We start from the raw sequence: 24,746 nt of genomic DNA, 5'->3' as shown, positions 1-24,746 counted from the left end.
CATTGACTTCCTTCTTGTTCGACATGAACTACCGTGGTCAGTGATGTTGTTTTTTTTTTTTGGTTTTCTTATCTCCATGCTGTTGATGATGTTACCTCCTCTTATCTCAGGTTGTCTTTTTCTATTCCAAATGGGTTCCCACTTACTCAGTCTTAGTTTTGATTGTATTTCCATCAAAACCCAACCACTACACTTGAAAATTGTCTTCTATATTCAAGCACCATCCCGTCTAAAATATATATAATAGTCTTAAAAAGGCGGAGCTATCTCAAAACCTCTTTTTCTTAATTTTTTTTTATTATTTTTCTTCAAGAAAACAACAAAAAAAAAAAAACTCTCAGATACATAATCGAATCGATTTGTTTACTTTTTTCAATCCAAATCCACTAACACATTGACAAGATATTATAAAATACCGGCTTCGGATAATAGTTCGGATAAAAATTCGGATAAAAATTCACCATTGAAACTGAATGAAATTCAATACAAACGAACAGGTTGTGTTTAAGTGTGTGATGTATATATGCACTTGTATCTCTTTCTGTATACAGCAGGTCTCTCGATCAGGTGGTGCGGTAATAATTTTACTTGTATATGTTTTACGGAGATCTTCTTTACCTTTATATTCCTGTTGTTGTTGGTATATTTGAAGAAAAAAGATACAAAAAAACATTTAACGAAGAGGCGCGCGTTCAATAAGTGCTCAGAGGAAACAACAAGAAGAAGGTGAAGATTAAAAAAAAAAAGGTACATGCCGCACAATCATCGGGCATAAAGAGCTAGTTTTACGTTACCGTATATTCTTGCACGCGCTTCCAGCTCCCGCTGGTCATATATTGGTTGTTGTATTGGCTGCTACCTGCAATAAGATACAAAGAGATACACTTTACTGATGTAGAGCGTTGTGAGCAATGTTGATGGTCGTCGTCGTCGTTGTTCGTTGGGGTGTTTTTTTTTTTTTGTTGTGGAAGAAATAGAAGTGTATTTAGGTATACAATAAGCCGCCAGCCTCTTGGCCAAGCAAAAAGTAACAAGTTACTATACTTTATATCGTCGTATCTGTGTGTTTTGGTTTTGACTTTTGCGGCACAACAACACACCACACAGAGTTGTATATCTCGCACAGGCTAGCTTGTTTGCTCTGTGTGCTGCTCTGTTTTATCCATCCAGTAGTGTGTGTTTTGGTGCGCTATTTTCCTCCAGAAGGTCATGGTTAGATATTGGCGATCCCGAACGGACAGTATTAGTTGATCATTGAATGAAATGGGTCTTCTTCTCGCTAGCGCGCTGCTGAGAATTTTTTTTTTACGTTTTGTTTTTGTGTTGTAACATTTTTTTTAAAGTAAAGATAGAAAGTATATCGATTGTACTTAGTGTTTTGTTTTCGTTTTGTGAATCTTATCGGGAGATTTTATTTTTTTTTCTAAAATTCGTTTCGTAGCTCGTTGATAATAATTATAATTTTTGTTAATTTCGCGGACGAAATATATAAACGGTTTCAAAAGTTATGAATAAAGTGAACTTATAAAGAAAAAAAAAAGAGATAATGACAAAATAATCAATTTATTCAAAATAATTGTGAAATATAATTTATTGGAATATAATACCATTCTAAATAAAAGTGTTAATTTAATTAAATTTTTTTTAATAAACAACGAACATAAAAAAATATAATTTAAAATGGAAACTTGTGTATTAATACCACAAGAATTTTCCCTTGCATTGGCATCAACGCCAACGGGTATATTAAATGAACAACAAATAACAGTATGGACAACGATGGGAATTCCACAAGGAACATTATTTTATCCATTTCAAGGAACAATTCGTATTGACACTTTGGATACATTCAAATATTTAGAAGATGAAGATGTAAGTAAAATTACATTTTGATATAAAATGTCAAATACAAAAACATGTTTTTTATGATTTTTGATTGACTTTGGTATGAGAAAGAGATTGAATACCAAAATATTGAACTCGAAATTTAAAAGAAGTTTTTCCATCAACTCTTTTGTCTTACTTTCTTAATAACACATTCGAAGACATGTTTTTTTTTTAAGATTGATTGTTATTCCTGTTGAAAAAAAAAACAGATTTGGTCAAATTTCTTATGATTTCTTCTTTTTCTACTTATAGTTTACTTATCCAATTATAATCCAGTTTAAAAATTTTTAACAAAATTTTGTTGACAAAATGTTGTTCTAGAAGTTCCAACTATAAAAAATAGAGTTTTCTACCAGAAAACAAATTATATTAAAACAAAGTTGTAAAATAGGGTTTTGACATCAGCTCTTTTGTTTGTTGATTTTTGTTTTAGCTTAGTGAGTTATAATCACAAACTGTGATTCAATTTATTTATGCATCTGCAAAATAATATTTTCATTGAATCTTCCGACGGTAAATCGGAATTTTTGGGGATTTTGGAATTGAGATTTTTGATCTATGGAATAAAAAATTCTCGGTGAAGCAAAATTTTTTTTTTTGTATTCCATTTTGTTTATGCAGGACAAAGGTGATTAAGTATGCACATTTAAATGCATTGCAAGAAAAAATGGTCTCCAAGATTTAAAATGCGGAAGGATGATCAGGTGAGGAGGGTGGGGAGGGGAGGATGCTATATTATAAATGTTTGGGACGATTTTAGTGGTAGGTATACTTGTGTCTTGTGTTTTTTTTTTTTTTTTTTTTAAGAAAATTGAATCTAATTGCAACAAAACTTCTGTTGTCTGCTAGCTTTCAAAAGACTATTTATCTGTTTCAGAGCGTTTCGACAAAAAAATATGATTATATTATATATATTCTTGTTTTTAAATTTGTAACAGTTTTAACTGTAGAATCATTAAAATTGTATTTAAACAAACAATTTCCCTCCTATAATCTTCCATTAAAGTTTCTAATCATCCTTTATAGCACTCTTATAAGATTTGTGTATATATATTTTTCATATCTATTAAATTGAGGTGTTAATACGAATGCAATAAAAATCTTCTTGTCCCCTTTTTATAGAATTCTTATAGGAGCTTTTTTTTTTGATATTTTACATATATTTAAATTGTAAACCTGAGACACCTTGTCATCTGCAAGACCAATCTGGAAAATTTATCCGGCCATTGAATTTGTTTTAGTTTTTGTTGTTAAGATTTCTTATATCATTTTTATATATGTATATTTTATCATTATTATAGGCTAGTATAGTTCTATAGTCTTTCTTTAACGAATTTAAGCATACAATGTTTTCATTCGCGAGCAAAATTAACTAAGCTTTGATAAATTAATAGAATTCTTACATTGTTCCTAATTAATTATTGAATAACTGTGCCTATAACGCTTACATAAAGCATACCAAAAAGTTCTTTAAGGGAGTTCTTAATGAATTATCATTTCTTTAATGAAAATGTCCTATTAAAAAAGTTTAAAAGCATTACAAGTATGAAGGAGAAATATAATTCGAAGTTCCTATGAAAAACGATTATGACAATGATCTCTTATAGTCTCACGTTGGGCGCCATTTGATATGTATATGGATTTATTTTACTGAAAAAAATAATTAACGTATTTGGACTCTCCACTTCTGAAATACTTGCCTGAACTTAGCCAGCACACATTTTCGAGTCTTTTACCTCTTACAACAAAAATGATAGTAGCATTTTAATGGTAAATGAAGGTCAATAAAATATAACTTGCTTGAAGTTTGTAGATGCAATGTACTGTGAACTTTTTGAGATTGATATTAAGAGATTTGTAGCAATATACGGTACAGCCGGATCTGTACCGTATATCTGCACTACAATCCACCAATTATTTTTCATTTTCAATAAACAATTTCATCATTTTTTCAGGAAATAAAGAAATAAAATTATCTAATCCACTTAAGCTAACTATTTCAGAATAAGTCACATACATACCACAATATTTAACATGTTAAAAAAATAATAATAATGCACCATAAACAACTTAACCATGTCCAACTGGAAATAACACAATCCACCCACCTTGTAAAGATAAAAATCAAATTGCTTTATAAATCCGCATCGAAAATAACATATTATTTACCCAACTCTCCTTCTCTATTTACACTATCTCCCCCTTCTGTCTATATTTCATTATTCACCCTCACCTCTTTTTCATTAAACACATCGCGCGTTATGTCAATGATAGACACACGTTGTAGGTGTCACTTAATTGCACGAAACCATAAACTCAAATTGTGACAAGCTATCAACATACATTTGTATATTATTGTTTGTCGTGTGTTATTTTTTTTTTCAAATTTACAACAAGAACAAATGCATTTGTATATACCCTCTAACAATGAGGAACATTAATCGTCGGCATAGCACACTCATGTTAAATATAGATTCGCTTGTTATGAATATCATTTATGTGGTCAAAATAGGAATGAGTATAAAAAAGAGGGTCAATTCTATCAACAGGTTCGTAACTCAGCTCTTTCGTTTTTGTTCATTTTTTCATATTTAATGCAATTTTCTTATGATATCCTGTTGTTTATGCGTTCAATATGGGATTTTATTTTGATTTTAAACCGATTAATGATTGTCACACACACAAAGATATACAAACAGATTTAATAGTCAGATTATAATGATATTAAGTAGAAAAATAAAAAAACTTATGACTTCCTGACTTAGAATATGATAACTATTTTTGTTGTTATTTTTTTCTTAAATAATATTGCAAACTCTACCTTCATTAATTAAATTTTTTCAAGTTCATTCTCCCATAACGGTGGGAAAATTTTCAAATAATTCCCATAACATCTTCAAGATGATACAAAAAAAAAAAATATAAAATACTTAAATACTCCATTCCCCTTTTTGATATAAGAAAAAAATTCATTAAATTAACATATTGTGGCTGTTTTTTAACTGCAAAAGAGGGCCTAATTTTCTACACTTGTTGCACACACGACAATATAAACGAACGGAACAACGAACTAGGTACGTGTTTGAGTCACATGAGGGTGGTGGCAATAGCAAGCAACAAACATTGTTATACGGTGCTTACGAGACCGTGAAACCACACGTTAACTTTTTTAACTCATCTTTATAATTTTTTTATTCCCCCCCTCTTTCGATTTGAGGGTGTTGTTTGTATACCTGTTGAGCGTGGGAATTTTCTCACGCTTTAGAATAATTGTTAAAAGCACAAAGAGAGGGGAATTGTATACAAATTAAAAGAAGAAGAATGAAAAAAATTGCCATAATTAACAAAGTTAGTGCGATCATTTAAATCGTTAACACAAAAAAAAAAAAAAATGACATCAGCAAGCGATGAAAGACCTCTCTATTATAATCCTATTAAAGAATTTAGTTCTTTCTTTTTTTCATAAATCCTTGAAGAATCTTTCTCTCTGACTCTCTGATATGAGATTCCAATTGACTTTGTTGCAGCTCAATTTGCAGTACATTATGGGAGGCTGTATAAGACCAAAAAAACACAGGTACAAAAGCAAAAAAATAGAAAAAAAGGAAGACTCAAAATATGTAATCTGATTTATCAGATTTTCTATAAGTCGCCAAGGTTTCGCCCTTGTGTCTGGCAAATGTCCTTTTTTATAAACCTCTTATATATCCTCTTTTTCTCAGTCAGTCTCAAAAACAGGTAAACTATTGTCTTGTGTGTCCGCCTGTTTTTTTTTTTTCCTACATCCCAATAAAAGTCATCAGCACATCCAATAGATACAAAAAAAAATACTGCGTTTGTGCAATACCGATACAAAATAATTAATGATCCCATAAATTTGATTCATTTTTATTGCCATCCTTATAAAGTGCAGAAAGAACAACAACAAAAAAGGATATCTAAAGCACTTATCTCAGATAGATAGGTTAAAAGAGTAGAGAAGACATAAACTATGTTATAAGAAGATCAAAGGCGGATGCAGACAGGTGGAATGGACAACAAAAAAAATCAGGTCTTTTTTTAAGAAGAAAAATAAGTCGAATTGATATTTGTTTTTCCGCATTTTCATGGCATCATTGGCGATATAAACTTTCGATTTCATCTCTAAGTCTGCTCTGTATAAGTAAAATGTCCATCTGACTGTCTTGGGTGATTTAATTGGATTACGCTTGCGAATAGAAAAAAAAAAAAAAACTTCATATGATATGATAAGTCCAAAAGTGAAGACTTTTTCCCATAATGGACGACAACGACCGACGCGATGTAGAGACGATATAGACATGGAAGCAAACAAACGATCGGTGGAATTGTGTGGTGGATTATTTGAAAATGATTGCAATGCGCGTGATGTGCATTTGAAGTCAGATCTGTGCGAACATTGAACTAGATGAGGATGTTTTTTTTTGTATTTATTTCCATCAACAACAACCATGTTTGGTCCATAGATAGAGTCTAGTCAGTCAACCCGGCACGAGATGCCACTTTGGATTCATGTTTGTGATCCAAATTAGATGCGGAGATACTCTCTGGAGATCTGTACTTGTTAGTTATTTTTTTTTTTTCAATTTTTACAAACGACTGCAGTTTTAGTTGCTTTCGCTTTCACTTTGCTCCATAAAATGAATTTTTTTTCATCTATTTTTGTGATTTTTATGAAAAATTGCAAGTTTGCGCTGAGCTAGCTGCATGCGGTGAATAGCTCTGTGGATGGCCTTTACCATAACACTTGTGTAAGGTTGTTACCAATATCACGTCAATATAGAGCTTGGTGTGGTAAAAAAAAAATTAAACTGAAACGAAAGTTAAAGTCAAGTGTATTTGTTTTTTTTTTTTCGTATTTCTTCAACTTCTTTCAATTGATTGGATTGAGATGCCGAAGACGTAAAAAGAAAAAAATTGCGTGAGGTAATGATATTTATTTATCTTTTAGTTTGCAGTTATTTTTGTTTTGTGTTTTGTTTTTTTTTTTTATTGTGTAATGTGGAAGTTACACTTTAAGAAAATGAAAAAAAAAAAAAACTGATTAGTTTATTTGAATCGCCTCTATTTTCAAAGAAAAATGGAGAAAAAAATGTTGTATCAACAGGTTAATATTGATGATATGGGGTTTGGGGAAGTAAATTTACTTTATTGGGTTGGGTTTATAGTGTTAATATGTGCACTGCACACTCAAATGAAAAAATACTAAATAAAAATCAATATTTTATTTGGGTGTTAGTTGTTTTTAGTATGGCGGTAGTAGGTATGGCATTTCCTGATAAGACTTTTTTTTTTTAAACAACTAATTTACTACCTGATTTCGAGTTTGTAACTCAACTCTTTCGTTTTTAGTTAAAGATTATAGAAATCGAGGGCAAATGTTATAAATGTGTTTTTTTTTGTTTTGGCTATTACTTTAAATGACGGAAATTTTTTGTTTAAAGGTGTTATTGAATGTTGACTTAGTTATAGTTACGAGGAAGGAAGATTTTTGTTTATGTGCAAAAGAAATGGTAACAAAAAATAAGAACTGTAATTTATAAATTTAATTTCCTGAATAGTGCGTGATCATGCGTTTTGGTAGAAAGTTTGGTGTGAGTTATAATCCAATTTAGGATGTTGCTTCCTTATTTGCATGTTTTATATTGATCTTGTAATTTGTTTTGATGTGATTGGAAGAGGTTTTTTGGGTTTTGTATTTTGTTAAATTGTATCACATTGAATGACAATATACTGTAAAAAACTGTTGTTTCCTGATATTTAACATTAAGCATTTTTCTTTAACACAGTTCATATTTAGGTCTATTCTAGTGATCTCTTGCTAACAGTTGAACATTTATTGTAATAGAAATTTATTGATGAAATATCTAAAATATGGACAAACAATTTGATGAATCAAACACATTAAGTTGAGGTGAAATATTTTATCCTTCTATTCATTGATGTGTTATCATTTTTATTTCCGAAAACTGCAGAATCGAGTTTCAATAATTTTTTCAATATTTTAAATGATTAATAACATAAAATGTATTTATAATTCAACCACATTACCCAAAAGGGATGCACTTTAAAATATCAAATCATTTTAATTTCTTATTATGATCTTACTTTAATATTTGAATATTACTTTTCGGGATCTATCAGGACAAAAGAAGGGTATTTGAATTTATTGGTAGAGCAACAAAATGTATCTGCAAATTAAAAAGTAAGTCATAATTTTCTCATTAAAACCCGTTTTGTTTTTTTTTTTACTGTAAAAGGTCTCAAAAACTTCGTTTTGATGAAGAACTTCTGAGGATAAATGTACTCACTTATCAATTTAGAGATAATTGCTTTTATTAATCTTTTTGAACTTTCACATGGAGTGTGGAACAGTATAAATAAACTCAATAAATAAAATTAACTGACAATAGATAGTTAACAAGCTGTCACATTTTGTTTTTTTTTTTTTTTTTGTTCGGACATTTCAACCTGGTTTGTTGAGGAACAGATATTAAATCAAACTAAAACGCGTTGAACTACTGTTAGAACAATTCCTTAAGTAGATAATTGACTAGTTTGTAGAACAACCAATAAAAACAATAAGTCAGCATGTTGTTTTAAATCAATTTTTATTTACAAGCCTCTTATGATTTATTTCATTTCAATTTGTCCAATTTTTCATTTCAACACTAAACTCTTTTACAAACCTCCCAAAATAAATTCCATATGTCACTAATAAATTTATTACATTTAATTTTTTGAATGACAAATTAAAAGTTTCACCTCAACTTCCAAACTTCTATCAATTAGGAATCTAGCATCTGTCAAACAACTACAACTTGTCTAGTTTATCTTTTCTTAAAAAAATCTCTACAAAAAAAAATATTATCAAAAATTATTTATGATTGGTAATCAAGCTTTAGATTTTTACCTTAATTTAATATACACTTGCAATACATAGTTTTTTTTTGCTACTTCTATTGAATTTTTGTAAGTTTCTTTTATGAAACTTGTCTGCAAAAATTGTTGTTAAACCATATAAATGATTTATGAAAATTGAAATGAAAAAAACCTGATTTTTATATAGATTTTGTTATAAAGTAGCATTGGCAATAGGAAGGTGTTTCTATAATAATTTAATAACAAGTCTAATATACCTACTACATATAACAAAATAATAAAATAAAACAAAATATAAAATGAACACCTGCCTTTTTTGGTAAATTTTTGAATTATATACGAGTCGAGTATCCACTTAAAAGCGACTTGAAACTTGTGTAGTATGTCGCAGTTTTTAAGTTCCACTTGTTTCTGGATGTCAAAAATCATTTGATTCATTGACTGCAAACAGAGCGGAAACTATGCTGTCCATGAATATTTTGTTGTTGTTGTTGTTGTTGTTTTGACTTAGGTAAACATTGCATCAGGTTACTTTGTGTACACTTGTTGCATTCAAATTAAAAACTCTTAAACTACCACCAATACCATCAAAAGAAACCAGTCTAACCCAGCAGCAAGGTCTTGGCTGTTAACCATACTCAAGTACCACAAAAATCAAGTTCAACATTTTTGATCTAAAGAGAAAAGAGAGACAAGAAAAAAAAACAACTAAAACTCATGTGCAAACACTCAAGAAAAATAAAAAAAAAAGAGGTCTAAATCCCTTAATCCAGGTCCAAAAGCATAACAATACTCATGATGGTGTAATCCCATTCACCGAATCCGATTTGGAGACTTAATCTTTACCTAACACTTTGTGTGTGTTCTTGAAGACGACGCTACAGGGTGGCTGAATCGAAATTAAGCGGCACCATGAAGATTTTCGGTCATTTAAATCGCATGACTAAAGTGATTTCCTTTTATCCCAAAAAAAAAAACTTGATGCTCATAATCATCTCATCATCATTCCAATCTTCATTTTTTATTTATTTTTGAGTTCTAAATTGGTTATGGTTCTTTCATTTTGTGCTGCTTGTGTGGATATAAAAGAACAAAAAATATTCTTTGATTGTCTTTTAATAGAGGCAAAAACAAGCTTCAAGTTTCTAAATTGATTCGCACTCCAGCATACTTAAATTCTAAAAAAATAAAAATAAAAATCATCATCATCATGAATTTTAATTTTTTTTATTTTGTGTTATTTCCGTCGTGGGGGGATTTATTACAGCGCCACAAATATATTAAAAAACGACGTGTCACAGACACTACGCATTTCCGTTTAGACGACGCGACGGTTATAGCCACCGTAATTATCATCGCTTCCATTTAACATCTCGCTTTGAACATCCTCCACAAAAAAAAAAAAAAAAAAAAAAAAAAAAAACAGAAAAAAACTACAAAACGACACTCTTTTACAAATCTATCACACAGCAGAAGCTGCAAAAGTAGCATCAATCAAATTATACTGTGGAGTGTATCATGCTGAGTGTTTATTGTTTTTCATTTCCTTTGGTCTTTAATTTTTTTGAACGATGTGTACCAAATTTGGATCATGATCATCGTGATAAGAAAACAACCCAAAAAAGGGGAGCAAAAATAAAAATGGACAGACAAAAAAAAAATACTAATGGATGTCACATATCTTTTTTTTTTTTTTTGGTCTTTTGTTTTTTTTTTTCTCTTGTTTCTTGATTCAGTTTGATTGTCTTAAGGTGGTTGATGATGATGATGGGAACAAAAAAAAAAAAAAAAACTTAAAAAAAGATGACCAAAACAAATATTCTTGTAGCAATCAATTAACCTAATTTAGTTTTTCTGTTTTTTTTTTGTCTGTTGTTGCTTATCAGATCACAGCAGGGTCACCCCAATGTATGCATACATGTTTTGTAGGCAGACATTTGTACCTATAATATGGATGAAGGCCTAAAAAAGTTAATAATAAAATTATTGCAATAAGACATTCACTTCCTAATTAATTATTATCTGCATTCGAAACACAATCAACCTATTGCAGACAAAATTAACTACCTCGATAAATTTCAAATAATTACTGTTATCTCATCTTTGTGGTGATTTCCATTGTCATCGAGATCATTTGAAATAGTAATAATAATGAAATATACTAATTTTTCAATTTAAAATTGGAAGTGTGCTTTTTAATAATTTGTATGATAATTTGGTTGAACTTAAACAAAAGAGTTGAGTAGCAAACTCGTTTTTGGGAAAACAATTTGTTTTAGAGCTAATAAAATTGATTTTTATTTGATTTTTTTATTGATTTTATATTTATGGGTATAGTTTATTAGATTTTAGATAATATGATGTGGGTGTTGGTAAATAGAGTGATGATATCGGAAGATTTGTTTTTATTATTTTAATCGTTTTTTGTGGTTTTTGTTTTTTTTATGTAAAAGTGGACATCGGTACTCAGGTAAAACAAAAAGTTGTTGAAATATTTTAATTATTTTGTTATTAATTTTTGAATTATAAGATCTGATAGAAATTGAAAGAAAAACCAGAATTATAAAGAAATCTAGTATAGAAAAAATTGATATTCTTATAACCTGATTACATTTATACAGTGTTCTTTTTCTGCTTTTAATTAATTTTTTAAGAAAATATAAGAACGATAAAGTGAAGAAAAACCCATAAACACTTGCAAGGGCCAAAGGGAAAATATTTGCAAGTCAATTGAATGTATACCAGAACCAAGAAATATATCTGGCAAAGTAATGGAAAATCCCTTTAATACATTGTCTGAGTTGTGCATTCAAGAAAATGCTTTTATTCAAATGAAAGTTAAGACTTTTTTTTATACCAAGTTATTCAGAAGTGGTAGTTAAAAAAAATTAATAATTACTGTTTAAAGAAGCAATTTATACGCTACACATTTAACTACTTGTTTAGTATATAGAAATTCCAGGTCATAGGCGCATATATTACAAAACCAGGAAAAAATTGCTTCTAAATGATGCTGACTTAAATGTTTTTTTTTTTTGTTTATTTATATAATTGACTGAGCATTTTAAAGTATATAGCTTTTTTTCATTATTTAATTTGATCTATATTTAAATACCTGTTGAATAAAACTCATTATTGAATTATAATTAAATTAAAATAAATTAGTTTTAATGGCTAATAATTAAATGCAAAAAAAAATCCTTAACAATATCCATTTAACTAATTGATGCATAATTATATTACTTTCATTATAATACACACTTTTATTTAGATTGATTTTTTTGTTAGGGTAGAAAAATGCGATCAGAGTGATCGATTACATCAAGCCTATTTTTACATTTTCATATTTTAAAAAATCCAGAGTGATACAAATAATTTTTTCTTGCTAAATTTGAACACTTTATCTTCTATCTTAAGAAAAACTGGTCGTGCCAAACTAAGTTATAGACAAAAAAATATAGTAAATCTCATTTTTTTTTTGGAGTAAGAAAACCTAAACAAAAAAAACATGTATTTATTATTTGAAACCAATTTAAACACCTTTCCAATTTTTATTTTGTTCACGAACAACAAATTGCACACTTTTGTAGGGGATAAAGAAGTGCATATTTATATACAAAAATTTTCTTCTCAAAAACAAGTTCGGTGCTCAACTCTTTTGTTTTATTAAAAAAAAAAAAATCAATTAAAATAAAAAAAAAAATAGAACTAACTAATTTTAACTTTGTTAAATCATGATTTATGAGATTATTATATTTTATAAAAATATTTTGCAACTTCAGTAAGGATTTGGGGTCACTCTAGATCTCAAATAACATAAACTTACGTTATCCCATTTTGATTAAATGATATACCAATAAATTCCTATCCATTCAACTTTTAATTCAAGTTTATTTCAATAATCTACAAAAATAGTTCTTTGATAATAAATTAAATATCTTTCAAATGATAGTTTAAAACCATAATTTTTTAGATTTTATCACTTAAGTATGTGAAACGGTAAGTTCTTACAATGATCATAAATCAGTTGCACTTTTTTTTCTCTCTATAATCCCCATTATAGTGATTTTATGAATCTACCAACCTACTACAAACTATATTGCAGTCTTAGTTCTGGAATTTATATTCGCATGTAATTTGTTTATTTACGACATTAAATTAGATATGCGCGTGTGCGAAACGACGATCAGCACGACGCAGAAGTAGGTAAAGTGTAAATTGAACGCATTCCACATTTTATACATATCGCGGGTATTAGGATTATTATTTTGCAATTTGTATAAATTTATAAAATCGCACAAAAGTTATTTTAAATTTATTTGTATTTTACTTGTTTTTTATTTATTTTATTTTATACAGGGTGTTGTCTAGAAACAAGTGTTACCACCTTTGTTTATATAGGTATATATTTATCTCATGTAAATTGTTTGTACTTTTTCATAATTAACTACAAGAACTTGAATTTGAGAGATAGGTGATCTCTTAAAAAAAAAAAAAAACTAAAATAAATAAACGTTCTCTCAGATATTTAGTTTATAGTTAGACTTACTTTACAATCCGGTTAAATGTGTGATTTATTTTTTATTTTATTTTTTCTAGTTTCAATATAATGATTGATGCAATCAATGTGTGAGGTGACAATTATTGTGAATTTGCAATCTTTATGAAAATAATTGAGATCAAGTTTTTGTATAAATTTATAATATATGGAAAATAGTTGTAAAGTGTGTATAGGGGACAAAAAGTGTTTATAAGTAATTAATTAGTTTTACTATTTAATTGAAAATGAGGCGTAGATTTGAATTGGACTATTAAACTAGTAGATTATAGTAAAAGTGTGTACACGCGGTAAGATTAATATGGTAATAGGGAAATGTTTAAACATAGAAAAACAAGTAATTGGTTTAACAGGTTGAAAGTACAGGAAGAGTTTTAACTATACAGTTGACAAGATAGTTCTATTAATACTGCATTCTTCTAACAAGAAAATTGTTTTCAAAAAGAAGGATTTAAAGATATCAACTAGAAAAGAAGGAAAAGAAAAAAAAGCATGAAACTTTCTATGAAATTTTATTTTAAAACAATGCACTGAGTTCTTGACCAATTGAATAAGCCATAACTCAGTTCAATAGATAATTGTCGTGAACTAGACTAGAAATTTTATTATTTCAAATGTCTTTAATTTTGAATCCCAAGAAAAAGACAAGAAAAAATGATTTTGTGTGCTCTAAAACACAATATGTTTCCAAAAACAAGTTCGTAACTCAACTCTTTTGTTTGCTTTTTAACAAAATTAGGAGAAAATAAAAAACTTCTGCGAAATAAATTTAAGGTGAATGGCTAACTTTTTGAGCGATTGACTAATAAAAAATAATACTGTTCAAGAGGGGCAGTTGAAGAAGATAACAACGAAAAAAGAAGCAAAAAAAAAAATTAATTTAAATACCTTTATTTTATATTCTGGCCAACTTTTAAGATTTTAAAGACTGTTTTTTAGATGCTGAACTTTGTAATTTTTGGGTAGATTCTAACTAAGTAGATGGCAACATGTTGCAGCAACTTTTGTTATTTCTATTTTATTTCCAAAATGTATGTATTAAATTTAGCTGAAGCATTCCAAATAGTGAATTTACTACGGGAATTACCACATTTTGTAACTTGCTTAGTACTAAAAAATTTTAAAAGAAAATACTTGTTGCAACAAGGTGATTGCAACATGTTTCTGAATAATTCAAAAAAAGTTGCAAAAAATTATCAAAATGGTAAAAAATTCTTATTGAATAATTCAAAATTGTCTTCATAAATATGCCTTCAAAAAAAGATACAATATTTATCAATCAAAAAACAGGAAACGATAACAAGAAAATAAAAATTTTGTATATAAATTCTTGACCATATGGAGGCGTCGATACTCTAAGATACAATATCTATAACTATCAACATATCAGTCTAAAAAATTACCTTAAAGAATAAGTCAATTTGAATCATTAAATCATTAAACAAAAACAAATCTAAACAAGGTTTTAGATACAATATCTATTTATCAAAATTTGTATATTTTAACCAAATCAACTAATAGATATATCTAATTGACCTGGTATCCATGAGTGTAACCACAAAAGATATATTCCAATATACCAAATGAACTAAAACGAAAAAAAAGAAGTTATCTGGTGGGAGCAAAGTGAACCGAGATACAATATCTATCAATCACGAGTCATTAAATTCACCATCATGGATGTAGGCGATCTTAACTATTTTGTAAAAAAAAATTCATTCTCTTGTTTAAAAGATACTTAAACTATCTACAAAAATAAAAAAAAAAAAAAAACAACTTATTCATTATCAATCAATCAAAAGTCATGAATTTCACAAAATGTATCTTTAGGATATTTAGATAATATATAAAATTCATTTGCATAAAAATGTGTCTCTCTGTCTTATAAATGAAACACTCGAAAGATACACATTATCGATCAATCAAAAGTCAAAAAAGTCATATAGATACAAAAACAAAAATATCTAGATACACTGTATTACCAGTAGCTATAGTTTTTTTTTTTATTAATCGTTTCTTTATTTTTTTATTCAAGGTTCGCTACCGTTTCGGTTTGTACGATGAAATCTCATACACATTCGGCAAACGTGTACGCCATTGTAATTGGATTCGTTTCTTACGGGTATCTGAATCGTATGGATCTCAAGTTAACATGGTCTGCACCAAGGTTAAGGGTGAACCGATCTATGAAGTTGTCAAACCGATTACAACCCATCAGGAGCTTGTTGTATATTTTTTACCCGAACGTCCTGAAGAATTGCTATTTATGCAAATGCGAGCTTCACTCTATCGTCAGACTATGGATTCGATACTTGAAGGTAAGTTTCTTGTTGTTGTTGTTGTTGTTTTCTTGATCATCATCATCGATCATGCAACGATCATACAATCAAGATATTTACTATGATTTCATGTGTTTTTTTTTTTTAAACAGGTTCACCATTGGATCTTTCAATGTCCTTGCTAAATCGTGTGATCCTGCCAATCTCACCGTCATCCAGCAGTGAAGACGAGCATAAATCAATTTCGAGTGATTCATCAGCGGGATCGATATCGTCGCTGAACGAGAACACCAGCGATCATTTGATCAGTACGGCAACGGCTCATCAGCTGGAACGTGATCTCAACAATGGCATTCACCATCATTCGCATCACAGTCATCATCATAATCATCATCAGCGGACACCGCAACGGGCCCGCAGTGGCCGTGGTGAGCGTTCACTTTTACCATGCGAAGTTTGTGGTAAGGCATTCGATCGTCCCAGTCTGCTGAAACGTCATATGCGCACGCATACAGGTGAGTTTTGTATATTTTTATTATTGTCACACTCGAAAGATGTGAAGATCATCTTTCTGCGAGAGATGTTTATTCACAAATGTATCTTCTTCGTCGTCATCTTGAAGATTGATCTTTGATGGTCGATCTGGCGAGACGACGAAGATGAGAAAAGATCATAACGATTAAAATTTGTCTCTCTCAAACTATATTGTTGTTTATCTTCTATAAATTGCCATTCCAACAACAACAAATTTATTGATTGAAATTTTGTATTTTTTTGTTTTCTTTTGAATGTGTTATAGGAGAAAAACCTCATGTGTGTATGGTGTGCGGCAAGGGCTTCAGTACGTCGAGCTCATTAAATACACATCGGCGGATACATTCTGGTGAGAAACCTCATCAATGTCAAGTTTGTGGGAAACGTTTTACGGCCAGCTCGAATTTATATTACCATCGAATGACACATATTAAGGTGAGTGAATATACACGAGTATTAATACGAGTATTGTGGGGATATGGGGGATTGATATGATATTTTTAAAAAATTGGAGAATGGGTATCATAATGTGTTGATTGAAGAATTAAAAATAAAAATATAATAAAAATTGATATGTGGTGATATTTGCATTCGATTGTCATTGATACTTTTTTTTTGTAATTTTGTGTGGGGAGATATTGATATATGCAATGTGTTTTAATGTTAAGAGAGGGCCATGATGAGGGTTAAATTATTTATATAGAAGCTATCAATTGTTCACAGGTTGTGAATGTCAAGTGAAATGATGATGATGGTGTGTAATTTGATGAGTGATAGTGGTAATCATATTGATGTGTGATTTTGTGGGGATTTATAAGGTGGAAAGTGAAAATTTTATTGATGTCAATGATTTTATTATTTTTTTTTTTTTATTTCTTTACTATGCTGGTACTATTGGTATCAATTTTTTTGATAGAGAAATTTTGGAGAAATCACACACAAACATTATCAATTACTTTGAAAATCACTTAAATAGACTCTGGTAGGTACTATAGCAGACTTGATTTTAAGGTTCAGAAAATGTGCACTTAAAAATACAAAAATAGTTAGACAGCCTCTTTCAATCATTTCTCAGAAGATTGGCAAGGATTACAAATATTTTGAATAATTCAAACCTTAAATTAAAATTAAAACCGAACATCAACAGAGTTTAGGAAGGTCTTCATAGTCTTCATATTAAGTTTTTTCCATATTTGTTAAAAACAATTATGATGACTACGGTACTCATTTGTTATAAGCGTAATTCTAAGCAATGATTTAAAGAAGTGCGGTAGCTCAAATAGAGAATTTCAGTGAATTTTTCTTTAGCCGCACTACACGAATGTGAAATTGATTATACAGCTTAATTTGCTGGTACTGATTCTGATGTTAATGCATAACCTTAGATCCTTCAAAACATAAATTATCTTGTATTAATGTCGCCTTTTCCAGCAACTTTCAAGAAGCCTTTAAGCTATTTGCAGCATTTTTACAGTAAATGTTTCGGATCTTTCAAGTTGGTTAAAACAATTGAACAAAATTAATAATAGTTTCCATATCAATTGCCATCAAAAATCATATCGAAATGAAACTCAAATTCAACATGGTTCAAAAACATTTTCAAAATTGTTTACCTCAATAATATTTTTTTGTTGTTTTATAGCTTATGAAACTTATTTATGTTAGTTTCCAGTGTTTTTACATTCATTTTGATTTCAATACCTAAACAATATCAAAAAATTTGTTGTCAGTACCATGATATCGTAAGTTTATATCGACTCAGTTGATTCTTGAACTATTTTATCATATTTATTTATATTTCTACGAAAAGCGTACAAATCATCTATTAGAAAAAATCATCTATTAATCTCAAACGTCAGCAAGTTTCATTAATTGTATGAAAAAAGGTTGTAAGACCAATCGTCAGTACCGAAAATGTCAGTTCCATGGTACAAAATGAATTGTTTATCTTGCTATCGATGCTTTTCAATACATTTCGATTGGAAAATAAGCTTAGAGTTATAAAATCAGAGCTTTGAGCAAAAAAAGTGTAAAAAAAGCAAAAAAAAAAAAACAAAACAAAGTCAGTACCGTGACTAATACAAATTTGAATAATGTAGCTTCTAAATTTTTACTTGCGATATAGGTACTATATACATATCAAGTTATACATTCGTACAAAAAAAAAAAATTGAGATAACATTTTTCCATGACATTACGATGGTAGACAATGCCAAAAAAGTGGGTCCCGGAAGTCCGTCTGTCTGTCTGTCTGTATAAGAAGCTACAGCCTAAACGGATGGACCGATTAATGTCAAACTTGGTATGTAGCGTTATTTGGCGACTCTCCAGAGGGGCTTTTGGAATTAATTTTTTTGGACCAAAAATAACGGTACTTGTCATATACCGATTTAAGTAAAATTGAAATATCTTGAAAACGGCTCAAACGATTTTGTTCAAAAAATTCAAATGTTAGTTTTAAGCTAAGGTCTATTTTTCAATGAAAATTTTTTTTTTGAAAATCATTTATTAACGGTACCTGCCATCGAACGGTTTTTTTCAAATCCGATTATCTCCGAAACTGCTTATTCGATTTCAACGAAACTTTTTGTGAAAAAAGCATTTATATAATTTAAATATAAACCAAAAATAAAATTTCCAAAAAATACAATTTTTGGATTTTTAAAAAAATTTTGAAAATTTTTTTTTGAAAAATCTAATTTTCGAAAACGGGACATTGAATTTTTTTGAAATTTCGTTTTTTAGATGTTGATTAGTGATTTCTACAAAATGGCATACCAATTTTATTTTAAATTTTTTTTTTTTCCAAAAAATTCTTTATAAAAAATTAGTTTTTTAAAAAACGGCTCTAACGATTTTAAAATTTTTTTTTCTAAAAATGCATCTTAACATATCAAGCAAAACTGCATACTTGTTTTGGAGGGCAATTTGATTTCAGATTTTATTTTATTTTTTAAAAAAACGAATTTTATTTTTTTTTTCCAAATTTCTATACAAAAAGTCTTAAAAATTTAAGCAACTTTAACTCTAAGAGCAAGTTCGTGCGACCCAGTCGTGCATTTTATTTTTTTTAATTTCATAACCTTAAAACTTTATTTTATTCATGGAGTAATCCATTAGATAAATTTTTCAATAATGAAAAATGTATAACCAAATAATGTAAATTAAATCAGTCAATTGTGTGTTCTAAACTTTGGGGGGTCCTAAGATTATTTCCCACCCTCTCGCACCTAATTTTTCTAAGAATATCTCCTTTTTGTTCGTTTTGGTTTAGAGATCTTAGAAACCAGTTACCTACTACTAAATCAGCTACTAGCAGAAATTTCCGTTTTAGTAAAATTAAATCTTAACCGTGACATCACGTTACGGTGCGTTGTGCAAAAGGGGAGCGGGTCATAATTCTGCTTGTCAAAATTCTGTACGACAAAATTCTGTGGGGTCAAAATACTGTAATACCATAATTCTGTACGTCATTATACTGTAAATACAAAATTCTGTACGTCAAAATACTGTATCAACAAAATACTGACATGCAAAATTCTGTTTTGTAAAATTCTGTACGGCAAAATACTGTATATCAAAATTCTGTAAAAATGCTGTAAAAAAATATCGTTTTGATAATGTAAAAAAGTGCGCGCGCACTTTTTTACATTATCAAAACGATATTTTTTTACAGCATTTTTACAGAATTTTGATTTACAGAATTTTGATGTACAGAATTTTGAAATACAGTATTTTGACCAACCAGAATTTTGCTATACAGAATTTTGACTTTCAGAATTTTGTTCCTACAGCATTTTGCACATACAGAATTTTGACATACAGTATTTTGGCATACAGTATTTTGAATACAGAATTTTGCAACGTACAGAATTTCGACCCCAACCCGTGCAAAAGATTATACGTTACATTAACCTCCATATACGGTTATATAAAAAAAATATTATTTTCTTAGCATCATTTAGATAAATTAAACTTTTTTATTTCAAGGCATAATGTTAAACGTTCGTTAAAACATTAACGTTACGTAACGCAAAAAAATATATCTTTCCATCAGCCACATCCATATTTGTTTTTTTTTTTTTTGTTATCTTATCTAAGCTTATGTATTAATGCTTTAAACTCAAATTCTTATGCCAAAATCGTTACATATTGCTCAGTAACATATGGTAACGTTAGGTGAGTTACTTAAATTTTATATATTCTGAACTGAATATGACATTAAATCGTAAGTAGATATTCAATCTTTCCCCCTAGAATCATAATAATACCAAAATATCAATTTTGTTTTTTGCTATTCACGTAACGTTAACTTAAGCAAACAACTGTCAAACTAACCTTAAATGAAATTATGTAGGTATATCTCACCCCTTTAAAGAGTCAAACTGATTTAATATCATTTCTCAGTTAAATTTTAAATTTTCCCACAACAATAAAAAACCCACACCAAATAACCATAGTGTAGTCCGAAAAAATCAAAAACCGCAAGTACAGATAATGTCACAACCTCAAACAACAATATCCAATAACACGCAAAAAAAAAAGTATAGTTTCGGTGATATACCACTATAACTCACGAGCGTAATACAAAAAAAACTCAAATTTCCAGTTTTTTTTTTTTTTTTTGTTAAAATTAATTCTGGTTACAAAACCGCCAAACTGATATGTAGCATTTTATTGACTCTCTCATATTACCGTGTGTGTGTTTGCATTGAATTCGAGTATAAAACGAGTAAAGTCCTCGAAAAACAGACACAAAAGTAACAAAAAGTTTCAGGAAAAATGAATAAAAAACAAAAAAAAAATTAAAATTGAAAGTCACTGCAACAAATACCAATCCGCCCATCAACAAATACCTGACATTACTTGACGTCTGCATTTGCCACACTAAAACTGCCCCAAGAGACCAGACTTGTATATATTCACGAATGTATAAGAAGACCGGAAAGACCAAAAACCAAACTATATAACAACAACAAGTAAATGAATCAACTCATTTCTCGTCTCGATGAAGAGACAAAACGACAAAACAGAACTAATTTATCGGTTCAGGCAATTAGATGCAGCTTCCATTCCAGCCACTTGTTTGCCATCTTATACATATACACACATAAAAAAAAAAAAAACAACAACACACACATACAAAAAATTGCACCCAAACACTCGAAGTATCCTAAAACTGGCTTCAAAGTATAGTTGCACTCTGTAACGCAAAGCTTAAAGTGCAGATATGTGTGCTCTCTGGTCACGGGTAGTTAAAACCCCCTCTCGCACCTCTTTTGAAAATTAAAAAAAAATAAAAAACGAACGTAGCAAAATGATTGCTGCTTCCGAACCAGTGGCTGGGACATTTTTACATGAGTTCGTTACGCGCATTAAGCCGCGTTACTCTTCCACCAATACCGTCAGAAAACTCGAAATCAGTACGGCTGGGAAATCCGTATCAAAAGATATTCAGCTATTAGTGAAATATGCTTTGGCAGCGGCCGCTGACAAAAGGATACCGCATTGCATACGTGGAAATTCTTCACATGGTTGCTCTTTCACTCTGCTCTGTTCGGTGCGCGGGATTCCTTTTGTTTCCAGAAGGTTTGGTGTTCAGCTCTTTTGTTTTGCGGTAGCTTCCTTTCGACGAAAGGAAATTATACACACGAGTATAGTGTCTTTTTTTTTTAGATGGAAGGTGCATTGAAATCATGCGGGTAATGTCACTAATTTGTTTCACCTGGGTACAATTGGCCGGCATAAAAAGGGTTACCCTTTGTATTTTGGATGTTGCTAAATGTCTGACATACCAGCTGACATGGTGTGTATAGAGTAGAGGCAGACAATTGTTGTTGTTGATGATGATTTCATGTCATTGTCTAGGATGGAAGAAGGGGGTTCAGATAATAGCTTTTTACGAGGTCTTACAGAATTGGATAGGTAGCTAGTTTTTTGTCAAGTTTTAAAGCTTTTAAGACCTTATAAACCTTCAAAAGTTAACTTTTATTTAATATTTTTTTTCTTTCTTTTGTTTTTAGGAAAAACCACACAAATGCAACTTGTGCGCCAAGTCATTCCCAACACCAGGTGATCTAAAGTCTCATATGTATGTTCACAGTGGTTCATGGCCCTTCAAGTGTCACATCTGCTCTCGAGGATTCTCAAAGCATACAAATCTAAAGAATCATCTCTTCTTGCATACTGGTAAGTAATAAGATTTTTAATCAATCATAGTTAATTTACTCTGTAGCTGATTTGTATATTTATCTTTGGTTTCAAGACACTAACTAACTCTTTGATGTCTTGTCTTTGTGCTTACAGGTGATAAACCACATGGTTGTGAGCTGTGTAATAAGAAATTCGCTTTGGCATGTAATTTAAGGGCGCACATGAAGACTCATGAAGGTGAGAATTCTTCTTTCTTTTTTTCTCTTATTTATTAGAAAAGAAAAAATGCGTTCAGAAGTCAGTAAACTAACTTTTTTTCTTTATCCTTCTTCTATTTGTATTTTAGGTGATCCACAAGATGAATGTGTACGTTGTGGAAAAGTTTTCCTTACATCAGCAAATGGCTTAAATCAAGGTGTTTGCACAAAATGCTCAAAAGATCCAGCGACGACTGAAACTGTTAAGACTGGTTTCCGTTCGGCGGGTGAAACGACCACCGAAGATGAATCATCAAATGGTGAAACTGAATATAGTGACAAGTGAATTAAATTGCAGTGAAATCTTAGACCTCCCGTTTTTTGTGTAAATATACTTCTGAGCCATTGTATATTTTTTTTTCTCTCGTCGTGTTTTTTTTTTTTTAACTTTATTATTAATTTTTATTTTTTTAAACGATCTCGTCTTTGAAATGATTTTTGTTTGTATTAATCCTCATTTTATATGATTTTTTTTTTAACAAATTTTAAGGTTAATTTTATACTTTGTTCTATTTTTATCGATAAATAATTGTTTTGTGTGCACCCAATAATATTATTATACCCCTTCTGTTCCACTCATGTTGTCTGTGTGTGTATTTTTTTTTATGTTTTATTATTTTCACTTTTTATTTCTTATAGCAATTGTCCAAAGTTAAATATTATTATTATTTTTTAAAAATACTTTTATAACAAAAAAAGAATTTTACGCAAAGTTTTTTTTTATTACATATTATTATTTTATATTTTAATAAAAATTATTACGTTTTTTGTGTCTTTTGTAAATAACACCAAATCATGTTTTTTTTTTTTTAATAAAATATATGTTTTTTTAAGTTTTTCTTTTTGTTTGAAAAAAAAAAAATAAATATTTTTTTTTAAAGTTAAAATAAAAGACAACATTTAAAAATATTAAAAAAAAAAAAAACATTTATAAGAATATCACAAAATAAAATAATAAATTAATGAGATTATCTGACTTTTAGTAATATTATTGTTTAAGAACAAAACAAAATAAAGTAAAAAAAAAAATAAAAAAAAAAAAATAATAGTCTAACATGAATATATGAAAAATGTTTAAATATTATAATTATTATTATTATTTATTCTAGTCAAAATTTATGTATAAATAAGTTTGTAATAAATATAAACAACAAAATACAAAATTATTTGATCAATATATAAAAAAAATTGAAGTTTTTTTTTTAGTACTGGATTATGAAAGAAATTTTCGAGAGATAACTATTGTTCATCGTGATTTTAAACAAAAAGTAAGTACTAAACTGTTTGCAAAAAGTAGGGAGTAAACTTGGCCCTATTTGAAAAGATTACACTTTCTATATTACACATTACGCTGAATAATGTTTCGTATATAAAAGGAGAATTTTACAGGGTTGTACTTACTTACGAGAGGGTGGGCACCAGGAACCTTTAAATGATACAATATTTTGCGTTACCCCGGGGCCTCCGACGACGGATGCCAGGGCCACACGGGAGATCATTTAGAGAAGAATCATATAATTATAAATAAAATAATGAGGCAAACTGATGTATAACAGACAGTTTGCACATGAAGTCATGGGGTTACCCCGCTTTAAAGTTCATTTATTAAGTATTTTGACAACGCGCGTTTGCTTATACCGCGAGTCTTAGAGGTTTTAAAAAATATTGGAATGATAACTTTTAAATGTCCATAGCTATTACTCCAGTCAAAGCGTCGGAAAAAAGTGCCTAACCTTGCGCACAGAGGCACTGTCAGTTTTTATTTCATGGATCGAAAAGGGTATATTTAAAAGGCTTAATTCCAATATCTCACCACCTGATCATTCGTTTTAGCGGAGTTATTCACAAAAATGCATTTTTTTTTATATTTTACTTCCAAGCTAATATCTTTGCTCCAGTATGTCGTAGACCAAAAAATGAACATACATTCTCTTCCTTATAATATTTTCTATCGTTGTATGTAATTTCATTGAATTAAAATGAGTTGCTACAAAATGGCAGCCAGTTAAAGTCAAATTCTAGTTGTTAAAAAACACATTTTCGTTTTTATTTCGAAAAAAGCTTATTTTATGGTTAACATTTTTCTATCCTATTTTTTAGTCCTTATAATTTCCTGCATTTTACAGAAAAAATCAAATCTTTATCACCAAAGATGACAGACCAATTGATAAATGAACG

At 29.4% G+C, this 24,746-nt stretch overlaps 1 protein-coding gene across 1 annotated transcript; it reads left to right on the top strand.

The window, feature by feature from the left end:
* The first annotated feature begins 1,208 nt into the window (after positions 1-1,208).
* On the top strand, positions 1,209-23,253 carry LOC129921513 (zinc finger protein 180-like). Its single transcript, XM_056003375.1, has 7 exons — positions 1,209-1,872; positions 15,381-15,663; positions 15,777-16,139; positions 16,424-16,593; positions 22,182-22,347; positions 22,465-22,548; positions 22,658-23,253. The coding sequence occupies exons 1-7, from the start codon at positions 1,681-1,683 to the stop codon at positions 22,852-22,854; spliced, it is 1,455 nt and encodes a 484-aa protein (XP_055859350.1). The 5' UTR covers positions 1,209-1,680; the 3' UTR covers positions 22,855-23,253.
* The last annotated feature ends 1,493 nt before the right edge of the window (positions 23,254-24,746 follow it).

This window comes from Episyrphus balteatus, chromosome 1, assembly GCF_945859705.1.
Source record: "Episyrphus balteatus chromosome 1, idEpiBalt1.1, whole genome shotgun sequence".
Classification (NCBI taxonomy): Eukaryota; Metazoa; Arthropoda; class Insecta; order Diptera; family Syrphidae; genus Episyrphus; species Episyrphus balteatus.
Note: the sequence above shows the minus strand (reverse complement) of the source record. Positions and strands in the feature narration are given on the sequence as shown.

Excerpts from the sequence above, each read along its gene's own strand:
- LOC129921513 (XM_056003375.1), top strand. The coding sequence starts at position 1,681 with ATGGAAACTTGTGTATTAATACCACAAGAATTTTCCCTTGCATTGGCA. Across the intron at positions 16,594-22,181 it reads ATCGAATGACACATATTAAG|GAAAAACCACACAAATGCAA; the intron begins GTGAGTGAATAT and ends TTTTGTTTTTAG. Across the intron at positions 22,549-22,657 it reads GCACATGAAGACTCATGAAG|GTGATCCACAAGATGAATGT; the intron begins GTGAGAATTCTT and ends TTTGTATTTTAG.